Source organism: Charadrius vociferus, unplaced genomic scaffold, assembly GCF_000708025.1.
Source record: "Charadrius vociferus isolate BGI_N301 unplaced genomic scaffold, ASM70802v2 scaffold309, whole genome shotgun sequence".
Lineage (NCBI taxonomy): Eukaryota > Metazoa > Chordata > Aves > Charadriiformes > Charadriidae > Charadrius > Charadrius vociferus.
This window is the reverse complement of record NW_009661370.1, coordinates 4,352,881-4,365,064: the sequence shown is the minus strand read 5'-3', so window position 1 is coordinate 4,365,064 and position 12,184 is coordinate 4,352,881. Positions and strand designations below refer to the sequence as shown.

The 12,184-nt window shown below is 40.0% G+C and overlaps 1 protein-coding gene across 1 annotated transcript in view; it reads right to left on the bottom strand.

Moving 5' to 3' along the window:
* Window positions 1-231: 231 nt before the first annotated feature.
* Window positions 232-12,184, bottom strand: part of CNST (consortin, connexin sorting protein) — a 40,956-nt gene continuing 29,003 nt past the window's right edge. Inside the window, exons 9-11 of the mRNA XM_009893666.1 lie at window positions 11,274-12,151; window positions 1,232-1,367; window positions 232-437 (exon numbers count right to left, since the gene is read on the bottom strand). Coding sequence (XP_009891968.1) covers window positions 232-437; window positions 1,232-1,367; window positions 11,274-12,151 — 1,220 coding nt within the window. The remainder of the gene's footprint in view (window positions 438-1,231; window positions 1,368-11,273; window positions 12,152-12,184) is intronic.

Genomic DNA, 12,184 nt, shown 5'->3' with positions numbered 1-12,184 from the left:
GAATAACTTTTTATTCTCCCATACCACACTGCTACAGCTTAAGATGTGAACATTTCGCCACCTGATTGCTAAACTAGAATTTTCTTGATGTCTAAGTAAAAGTGTAAGTACATCATCAAATACACATCACCTGCAGGTGGCAAATGTTAGAGAACTTGAAATCACAATTTTTTTCTAGCCTCTCCAGTAACCATTGGTGAGCTCTCCATGTGCTGTCTCTGTTCATTTCAACTATGAGAAGGCTATCCAGTGTTTAAGTTCTTCCATACGCTGCAATATCTGGGTATAATAGAAATCCATATTGGCTGCAAAATCAGTACACACAGGGGATTCCATGTCACCGAAGGTGCAGTACAATGCAGTTCCTCCAATGCTAAGGAAAACAGTTGCTACGCACAGCAGGATCAGCAAAATACAGGAGCCACCAGCTACTTCATCTGTAAATATAAGATCAGAAGAGGTGAAAAAAGACTATATACAGAGCAATATGAATGCGCATGAGAAAATCTGGTAGGTTTTTACCATGAATGGGTCAGGAGGTAAACACACTTAATAATGCTTACTGTGTCAAATTGACCATAACACATATCAGGAACTGTATGTTTCTCTACCCAGTCTTTTCAGAAACCTAAATAAATACATAGCTTCATTTCTGCAACCTGTGTATCTATCCTTGCTGGTATCACTTGTGGACTCATTGCACACTGAAGGTTGCAGAGGTGCCGCTATATCCTCACAACCTCACTTGTCCTTGGTAACTTGTATGCATGAACAACATTTGCATCTTCTGTCAGATTGAAGAGACTCTAAGAAAATCTCTGAACTCCCTTCAGTCTACACCAGGGAGAAGAAACCGGGTTAAAGATGAAAAAACAAGAAACATTCAAGCACTTTTCTTTGGTGTTTGAAATCAGATATAAAATAATAATAACAACAGCAGCAACAACAACAACGATGACAATGATGATAGTGATGACAATGATGATGATGATGAAAAAAAAACCAAACAACTTTCCTTTTGAATCACTAAATCCCTGGGAAAAAAGTCTGTATCCTTGATACCCAAACATGGTGTAAAATAATCTTTGATCAGTCACCTTCACTTACTACTTAAGTTTAAAAAAGCCAAGACAGTATGTACAATGAACACCCACTTTGCTTTTGTGAACAAAAAGACCAACATCATTTGCACCCCAAAAATGCAACCCATGAATTAATAGCTTTAAATTACCTTGATCCAATGTGTCGTCCATTTCTTGGAATCGCACTCTTCTCTTTGTTTGCCTTTGCTGGACTTGAGCAATTGTTTTTCCTTCCCTGTCATCTCTCTTCTTTAGTATAGACACCAATCCTTCTGCTGGGGCAATCTATCAGGAAAGACAGTGAGTGGCGCAAGAGATATGAGAAGTCCAGCATGAGATCTATTTAACAATGACTTTAAGGAGGATATAAGCTCAACGGTTAAAAAATGGCTTCTGCTCTACTTTTCTTAAACATTGCAGCACTTCTGAAACCTCTTTCTTGAAATATATCAATTCCTTAACATGCAGCAGCATCATTCTGCTGTCTGCTGACACTACTTGCCCTTAATTGCTATCAAAGTTAAATACACATACATTTATTGTTTGGATCATATTTTGTATTCACTGCAACAGTTCCTTTGTAAGCTCACGTTACTATATAATGTGGGTTGAGGCAGTGGTGAGGAGCATTTCTGTCAAAACCCCCATCATCAGAGGGCAATAAGAAGTCAATGACACACCAGTGTTGCCTCTCTGAAGATGTAATCCTGCAGAGACTATCAAATACTTATCGTGAGATTAATTTTCCAGCATTGCAATTGGTTCCTCAGCATGGACAACAAGCTGCAGTGGGGCCATAAAACCAAAAAGAGACAACACCAGGGAAAAAGAAAGCTTCGATGCTCTGGATAGATTCCAGCTCCACATGGTAATAAGCTTTCTGGACACAGCAGCAGTTCAAAAATCCTTCCCTACAGGCTGGTCACCCGAACAGCTTGCACAAACAGCGATACAGTCAAGAAGTCAATAAACTGTAACTTCTCTTTCCTTTGCTACATCATTTAGCTTAGCTGAAAGAGTATGTGCTAAGCTGTACTACGATGTTACACCAGCCTGAGCAGTCTGTAATTTCCTAGTTATTAGAGAAATGACAGTAGGGGAAATATCAGGATAAAAATGCTTTCCTAAGCAAGCAGTTCTTGGTATGCTAGAGATAAACAGAAATTAAAATAGGAAACATATCTAGACATGCCATTTTTTATCTTGAGATCATCTTTACCTGAAAAAAAATCTTAGCCATCTCTTCATAAATCTGAGTAGCACTTTTTAAAACTTATTCTGTAGATCAACAATAATATTTGTTAAATTGAAAAGTAATCTGTATACATTTGCACCACAGATAAGAAAACACACCTCATTTGCAACTCAGTTTGCAACTCATCTACATAGGAGATGACCCCAACCACCTATAATTTTCACAAAAACTCAATGTGGAAAAAAAGCAGCTTTCCAGGCAACTGTCTGCTTAACTCCCCCCATAATCTAATCAAGTTAGAAGTTGATGCCTTGTTTGCACTGCAATTATGAGTGCAGAAAAACAGAAAACAAGTGACTTCATAACTTATGTCTCTAAACTTGCTTTGTGCTACGAGCTTATATAATGTGTCAGTGTGTGCTGCAGTTGGAGAGATGGTGCATTGAGCACAGTGAAACACAGAGACAATCCAATGGGCACTGTACCAACTATGGCATTTGGCATTTGCAACATTGTAACTGGTAAACGTGGCAATTACATTTGCAGGTCTCTAGTCTAGCAGTATTTTATAGACCTCAACTGGACAAAAAATGTTGCCCTCAACAACTCACAGAGTTGGTCACTGTGGGTATATGCCTACAGTCTAACATTTTTTTCCCAAAATCACAACTGAGAGGATAAAATCCCTTGGCTGCAGTAACTATGAGATGGTGGAGTTCAAGATCCTTAGGGCAGCGAGGAGCGCGCACAGTAAGCTCCCTAGCCTGGATTTCAGGAGAGCAGACTTTGCCCTCTTCAGGGATCTGCCTGGCAGGGTACCATGAGATAAAAGCCCTGAAGAGAAGAGGGAACCAAGAAAGCTGGCTAATATTCAAGGACGACCTCCTTCAAGCTCAGAAGCGACACAGCCCAACAAAGAGGAAATCAGGTAAAAATGCCAGGAGGCCTACGTGGATGAACACAGATCTCCTGGGCAATCTCAGCCAGAAAAAGAAACCCTATAGAGGGTGGAAGCAGGACAGGTAGCCTGGGAGGAATACAGAGAAGTTGTCCGAGCAGCCAGGGATCAGGTTAGGCAAGCTAAAGCCCAGACATAGCTAGATCTGGCCAGAGACATCAAGGGCAACAAGAAAAGCTTCTATAGGTATGTCAGTGACAAAGACTAGGGAAAATGTGGGCCCTCTCCAGAAGGAAACAGGAAACCTGGTCACTTGAGACATGAACAAGGCTGAGGTACTCAACAACTTTTTTGCGTCGGTCTTCACCAGCAAGGGCTCTAACCACACCACCCAAGTTGCAGAAAGCAAAGGCAGGGACTGGGAGAAAGAGGAACTGTTCGCTGTAGGAGAAGACCAGGTTTGAGACCATCTGAGGAACCTGAAGGTGCACAAGTCCACGAGACCTGATGAGACTCATCCACAGGTCCTGAGGGAACTGGCAGATGAAGTTGCTAAGCCACTATCCATTATATTTGAAAAGTTGTGGCAGTCTGGTAAAGTTCCTGCTGGCTGGAAAAGGGGAAACATAACCTCCATTTTTGAAAAAGGAAGACCTGGGGAACTACAGGCCCGTCAGTCTCACCTCTGTGCCTGGCAAGATCATGGAGCAAATCCTCCTGGAAACTCTGCTAAGGCACATGGAAAATAAGGAGGTGTTTGGTGACAGCCAACATGGCTTTACCAAGGGCAAATCATGCCTGACAAATTGGGTGGCCTTCTACGATGGCGTTACAGCATTGGTGGATAAGGGAAGAGCAAGTGACATCATCTACCTGCTCAAGGTAGATGGATTTGCTCAAGGCATTTGACACTGTCCTGCACGACATCCTTGTATCTAAATTGGAGAGAAATGGATTTGATGGATGGACCACTTGGTGGATAAGGAATTGGCTGGATGGTCACACTCAAAGTATTGCCGTCAACAGCTTGATATCCCAAGTGGAAACCAGTGATGAGTAACGCCCCTCAGGGGTTGGTACTGGGACCAGTGCTGTTTAACGTCTTTGTCGGCAACATGGACAGTAGGACTGAGTCCACCCTCAGCAAGTTTGCCAACAACACCAAGCTCTGTGGAGCAGTCAGCACGCTTGGAGGGAAGGGATGCCATCCAGAGGCACCTGGACAGGCTGGAGAGGTGGGCCTGTGCAAACCTCATAAAATTCAACCAGGCCAAGTGCAAGGTCCTGCACGTGGGTCATGGCAACCCCAAGCACAAATACAGGCTCAACAGAGAATGGATTGAGAACAGCCCTGAGGAGAAGCACTTGAGGGTGTTGGTGGATTCAGCATGAGCCGGCAATGTGCACTCATAGCCCAGAAAGCCAACCGCATCCTGGGCTGCATCAAAAGCAGCGTGGCCAGCAGGTTGAGGGAAGTGATTCTACCCTCTACTCCACTCTGGTGAGACCTCACCTGGAGTACTGCGTCCAGCTCTGGGGTCCCCAACATAAGAAAGACATGGACCTGTTGGACCAAGCCCAGAGGAGGGCCACAAGATGATCAGAGAGAAGACTAGAGCACCTCTCCTATGAAGACAGGCTGAAAGAGTTGGTTGGGGTTGTTCAGCCTGCAGAAGAGAAGGCTCCAGAGAGACCTTATAGCAGCCTTCCAGTATTTAAAGAGGGCCTACAGGAAAGATGGGGAGGGACTCTCTATCAGGGAGTGTAGCGATAGCATGGGGGGGTAACAGTTCTAAACTTAAAGAGGGTAGATTTAGATGAGATATTAGGAAGAAATTCTTTACTGTGAGGGTGGTGAGACACTGGAACACGTTGCCCAGAGAAGTTGTGGCTGCCCCATCCCTGGAGGTGTTCAAGGCCAGGCTGGATGGGGCTTTGAGTAACCTGGTCTACTGGAAGGTGTCCCTGCCCATGGGAGGGGGGGTGGAACTAGATGATCTTTAAGGTCCCTTCCAAGTCTAACCTTTCCATGATTCTGTGAAAATTGATCCCTGCCACAGTTCCCCTTTTGGTATTCACTTTCCCTTTTGATTATCTGCTCAAGAGCTTGAATGGATTATTTAATGAAACAATGCAATGAAATTCCACTACTTAGAAAGTAGTGGAAGTGTGGAGTTGGTGGAAAGAAATTGTTTAAGTCAACATATGGAGGACCACTATTTGGCACAAATGAACCAGAAATAATAGCCCACCAAGTGTCTCACCACAACAGACAAGTGCACTGGGGTGAAGCTTCTACTGGTAATGTTAAATTAGCCTTGCAGAACTGACATGAAAATTTGTCAGGCCAGCCAGAAAAATCAACACTTATGCTTCCTTGTTGTGACAAGGAAAGGGGATTGTGTAGGAGTACATTAATTTGACTTATTTATTTGGGAGGGCGGATATGAAATTATGTCCTTTAAAAGAGTAGATTATTTTAAGCTTCTGTGTACGGCATTGCTTTCATAAAGAGGATCAGTGGTTCCTCCCACACCACCCACGCAGCAGGCTAGCTGTTGCCTGACACATGCGTTTGCTCTTGGCAGGAATGTCACCCAGGGATGGCAGGGCACTTGTACCAGTCTGCCCTAAGATTAGTATGTGGTGGTCCATTCTGCAAGTAGTGATTTCAAACTGAGGCACTTCATTTTGCCTGTTGGCTCTTGGTAGTTTTTAAGTGACTGTGTCACAAGCTCTGTCCTCTCCAAGCTTAAAACCAGAAGGCTATCTCTGACAGGATTATGTGCAAATGTGTGTTTCAGTGATTACAGTTACATAAAAGGCTTGCGAAGCGAAGTCTTGCTACAATGAGGTTCATTTACTGTCCCTGTCAGCCTATATGGCTATGTTTCAAGATTTACTTCTAAATGTATAAAGAATAATTGTCACAGCACAGGTTTTTCTACTCTGAACATCTTCTTTTGCTTAAGAAGGGGGAGCAAGGGCTTTTGATTTTGCAATAAAATCAGTGTGGCTAGTGCTACTCTCCCATCCTGACAGAAGTCATAGTCCATATTTTTAAGAACGTTTGCTTTACATGACATGTAATTCATACCTAGAATATTTCATCTGCCTTTGAATTTCATGAGTCATGTAATAAAGGTTTTTGTTTTGTTCTGCAAAGGACTTGAAAAGCTATGCCTCCTAATCAAGATACAGTTTATTGTTAAAATGCAAATACAAATGCAAACATATGGAATTCTGCATAAAGCATTATTTACACCTTCTTTGTTACCATATTCTCAACTGCAGCTCAAAAATATTTAATGCAAACATCACATTTTATTTTTCTTATTTTCAGTCATAAAAATGTCATTACTGTAAGTCTGTCATGTAAGAATAGGGTTCATCTTGCTACAAATAAAATTTCATTCAATTAAAACAACTGTAAATCTTTCATTTAGAAAGATTTCAAAGCAATATACAAACTGATTGTATTAGATCCATCTCCCATTAATCAAACATCCAAGGAGAGGGACTTAGCTGCCTTGCAAGACTTGAAGTTTTCCATCCCAGTCTTTAGGAGGCAGGAGGAATTTAAAAAAGCGGAATACATTATTTAAATTGGAAGTTAACGAGGGAATAATTTGTAAATACAGGGAATAAACTGTAAATACAGTTGACCACAAATCAAGCCTCTGCTTGACTTGAACCACAGGAGGAAAAATGTAGGCTTGCATCCAGGCTGCACTGCAAACAGCTCTTTGTTACATAAAAAAACTACATAAGGACCCAATTGAAACATCGAACATTTTCTTAATTCTAAGTTAGATAATTACACAAAAGATGCTCTTGGAGCATCTATGTAACTGAGTTTACTCACTTAGCTCTGCTGGCCTTCACAAAATCTTTTGACCAGAGCTTCTATAATTACCGTACAGGAACTGAAAATGGCATACAGGTCTGTGGTGGCACTCTGACCCATAGTCAAAAAGGAGAGCAGCAATGACTGTTTGTTAATTGAAACTGTTAAATATTTTAGCTTTTTTCTTTTTACCACTATTAATACAAAATTATTCTGCTTCACAGAAAAGTTCTAAACTTTTTTGGATAAAGTTTAATATCCTGGCTGCAAAATAAGAAAAAATAAGCTCTAGTTAAACTACCTCTCTCTTCTCTGTTTAAAACATCATTTGTTAATAAAATATTAAAAAAAACCTTCTTACATTATGCATATTTTTGCCAAATATGATGTATGTATATTTATAAAGATATTAGATAAAACTATGAAAATAAGGTCCTGTACTTAAAGCTCTTAGAGAAAACATTTAACGTGACTATTGGAATCATTTGTGGCATACAGAAGTAAATAAAACCCCCCAAACTGGGGTCACTGCAAACTGGGATCTAGGAAGAAGAGTTCATTGAATAAAATATTTTGGTCAATGCAGAGAACTAACTCAAGGAGGAGTTTTGTTTGTATATTCCTCTGTGGGCTGTATTCCTTATTCAGTTACTTGGCAAAGGCCTACAGTTTTGTTTCTAGCAATACCAGATTTTTTTAAAGTGGTAATCCATAATGGCAGGACAAACTGACAAAAAGCAAGACTGCCCTGAGTTAAGCTGTAAGCACCAGACAAACCCCTTTGCTAATAAAATACATTAGATATATGAATAATTTGACTTTGAAAAGAAGCTAACTTAGCAGATTCGCTATTCATACCACAGCATCAGACTCTAAGCATTTTTCTGCTGATACGCTTGCCATGCAAGTACTGGAGCTCCTTTATATAGCAATAAATAGCTCCGATACCGTGTAAGCGTTTCATACGGAAGGATAATTCTCGCAAACTCAAAACTACAGGAGCCAAGCCATACAAGAGAAGAGGGGATCTCAACAAGGCATTGTCTCCAGACCTAGTACAGATAGATGGAGACTTCATTTCTGTGATCAAATCAGCTGCCAGTCAGTACATACTCATTACTTTTAAAGTCTCGGTGTACAAACAGTGCCAACCAAAAGCTACTGCCTTATGTTGTGGTAGAGTCTCACTATCTTCGCTTTCTGAAAGAAATTTCAAATGATAATTTTTGAATAAGGAAAAACATTAGGATTTTACTTGTTTCCCTAATCATCACTCAGATAAAAAGCTAGTGTTATAAATTTTTATTTCATGTGGCAAATGCAACTTACATTGTTGAGGTTATAGCTTGTTTAACTGGTGGTGTGAAAATGGTATCAGAAATGATAGCAAAGAGATTTAAGAAGGGGTTATACACTTCTGATATCTGTTGCTGCCAACTGCTGACTGTGCTTCAAAGCTCTTTGTTAGCTGCATGAATCTAGTTTCTATAAAATGACAACGATTTTCCACTATTTGCATGTTGTCATGCACAGTTTGTACTAGTAAAGAAATACCCAGTATAAAGGACGGTAAAATATGTAAAGTACTATTTTAGTTTTGAAGTTATTTAAAGCTAGAGTCAGAATTTAGTTGATTTTCAGTCTTGTAATTAGTTCTTGTAAATTGTAGACTAAAAGCAAGTGACATAAAGGATCTAAATTAGAGAACTACATTGACTTTGATGTCAATATGGGGTCAAATAAAACTTCCTAACTGTAAATACATACACAAGTACTTACCCTTCCGCATTTTCAATAAACTAGTGTTAAACCTCCATTGATGAATATTAATGAAATTTTGTCCTACCATATTATTTTTGTACCTAGGTTATTTCAAAATAATCTTTACTTCTGCCTTCCGTTCTAACTTACTTGTATTTACAAAATTGCCACAAGTTTTATCACAGTCAAATTGATTTATGTGTTTGGTTTTTTTACTGTCACACTGGTACATTTCATGTAATTAATTTCATTTCATTCATGTGGCTACCAATCCATTTTCTAGATATTCCTTTCACAATTACTGTATGAAAACATTGTCATGTTAGAAGATGACCACAGCCTAAAGAATGCAACTTTAAAGGCTTCAGGAGGACAAGAACGGAAGAAATGTTATAGCTGCTTGTCAAAACATCAGTGGAATCTTATTTTAGCACTAAAACAAAATCAGTGAAAGCAAGTTAACAGTGCTGCTTTCTCAGGGGTGCCAAACTCTCTCAATTCCTAGTGTCTTCCAGGGAAGCTGTAGGTGCTCATCACTTCTGGAAAGCAACCCCAACTGTAATGACAGGTGGTAAGATTAACTGGAAAAAACACACTGTAAGTGTACAATGAAACAATATAAGCTGCTGTGCTGTCCTTAACTCAACCTGCTGCACCTAGAAGTTACAGGCATTGCAAAACACTTCCAGATACTGCATATTACAAATTTTAATCAGTATTGAGATTAATCCTTCTTCTCTCCTTGCTGATTTATACCCCCTGCATCACACACAACTCAGGTCTCTTGCTAAGAATGACTCCCACCGCTGCCAGCCAACATTATGCCTTATATGGCCAGAAAAAGTACTATGGAAAGACTTAAGGTACTTTTTCCTCTCCAGAGACTCAACTCTGCTACCAGAGTACTGGCAGTCCTAGCACCAGGATAGCAAACTAGAAGTGAAACTAGATTCCCTGTAAAGCATCTTCATCGTTAGTCACTAGGCCAATCGATACAAGCATAATTTTTCTAACGGTATCAATATGCTGCTTCCTATCCCATCCTCTAAAATGTAAATGGCACAAACATAGCAATTTAAAAATAGTTGCTATAGGATTAATTTAGGATTTTTCTACATGAAACAGAACAGTTCTCTCCTGGAGCTTAAAATGCTGAACTTTCACTGGGCTCAAAAGAAATCAAATCCTGAGAGATGATATTTAACTTACTCTTTTGCTATGCATGTATATGGGCTTAGCACAGACTGTCAACAAAATGCTCTTCAAAACTATCCTCTAAGTGAACACAAGACAATGGATTTAGTGCAAAGGTTGATTGCATGTATGTGGGTTTCCACCTCTGTGTGTTGTCAAGAGCTTGTGCACAGCTTTGTGTGTAGGGCCCTTAGTCCTGGTATACGGTATGCTTCCTGACATCCCACAGAAAGACAAGGTGTTTTAGGGACAGGTCAGGATAAATAATCTTGGAAAGGAGATAAACAGCTGTTTAGGTGGGGAGAAAAACAAAATGCTCTGTTTCCAGCTCTGGAGATTTTGCCAAACATGTAATAACATCAGCATGGATCCCCAGTATTTAGTTCCTTGCTTGGCTGCAGTCCCTGAGTGATCATGGGTTCTTGGTCTCTGTGCATTAGCTTCTGATCCATAGAGAACTACTGTTACTTTATTGCCAAGGGATGTTGTATTGTTAAATGCATTAAAAATAGAGATGAACTAAGAGATACCTTTTTACAAGTATTTTCCCCTCCAGCATGTGGAATCACATCATTTCATAATAATCTCACTTTTTCATTTAAAGAAAAAGCTTTTAAGGTCCCATGGTTGCAAATGCACCAAAACCAGAAGACAAATAAAGCAAGGATGTCATCATACATTCTCCAAAAAAGTCCCAAAGCAATAAATCTTCTATATTTTCAGAAGAGCAGTTTAGCTTATAAAGCACTCATCCTTGTTATGGCCTATCAGCAGTGCTTCAGAAAGGTGTGTTCAGGCTTAGAAGTTATTTTTTAGATATGGTTGAACAACAAAACTGCCTAAACTTGGCAAAACTAGAAGCCTGTACATTCATATACAGAGTTTATTACATAGGTAGTTCTCACCTATACGGAATAGGAACAGAAAAGTAAATTTTATTCTATGAACAGAAATGAACCGCATATTACACCACAGGCACTATGTAGACCTCTGATGTGAAACAGTGAATTAACAGGAATTGTCAGCCTGTCTCCCAATAGTCTCTGTCAGAATGAAAAAAAAAAGGTGTTCACTCTCATATGTGAAAATCAATCTAATTTTTAGAAACACAAGTCAAGGAGGCAGCAAAAAGACAAAAAGAAACTTTTTTCTGAATGAACTCAGGACATTATGTATAGATTTCAGATTAAAAAAGTGATATATGAGGTAATATTTAACACATTTTGAAGTTGGCATTATCTAAAATATTTTAATTGAGAAAAACATGGAAGATTTTATAGGATTCACAGTATTTACCTCAGCAATCTCTATCCTTCTTGCAAGTTCATCAAGAGAAGAAAAGCTGTCATCTAGTGATAAAGCTTCCAGTGAATTGTAAGATGCTCGTTCAGGTGAAATATCTGGAACAGTGTCAGAGTCCTCTTGGTTTGCTAAGTTTGCAAATGATTCTTCAGTGTCTATTATGTTACCATTTAAAAATCTGAGAAATAAATCTTCTTGCTCTTCATTATTTACCTTCTCCTCATGTCCTGCTGTTCTCTGTATTTCCTTGCATACTCGTGAATGGGCAGTACTCTCATGCTCAGACACTTTATTACACCCAGAGCATACATTTGATGCAGTTCTGTCCTGCGAAGATTTTCCATCATCATCATCAGGCTGTTTCTGTTGCTGCTTTAAATCAGTATTTCCAAGCTGGCCACTAGCAATTTCTGAAGAGCCGGCAGCATGTTTTGATCTGAGCAGATTTCTATCAGCTTGCACAGCTCTATCAGTAGGAACCAAATCAGTAGGCATATAATCAGCATCTGTTAAAACCAAAGCATCTACCATTGGCTCAAGAGGGAGTTTCACTCCAGGCTTCCCAGCCGTGCCTTCTACTTTTTCTGCATCCTTAGAGAGCTGTCTTTCACTGAGCTGCAAACTGTTATCTTCACCGGCATCCCCCGATGATAAACAGCCCGAAGAAGGCCTGCCCACTGTCCCTGTGGACTGGGTGTGTGGCTCCAATGTTGATTCAGCACTGCAGTGCTGCTCCTCCATGTGGTCCTTTCCTGTAGCTACCCAAAGGCTTGCTGCCTCTGTCTGTGTCTCAGTTTTGTTTTCACCTGGAGAACTAATGCTCAGCTGTTTATCTTCTTTCTTTGGTCCAATGCCAGGACAAGTTTCAGTACCTAAGTGCAACAGGAAAAACAGTTCCAATGTTT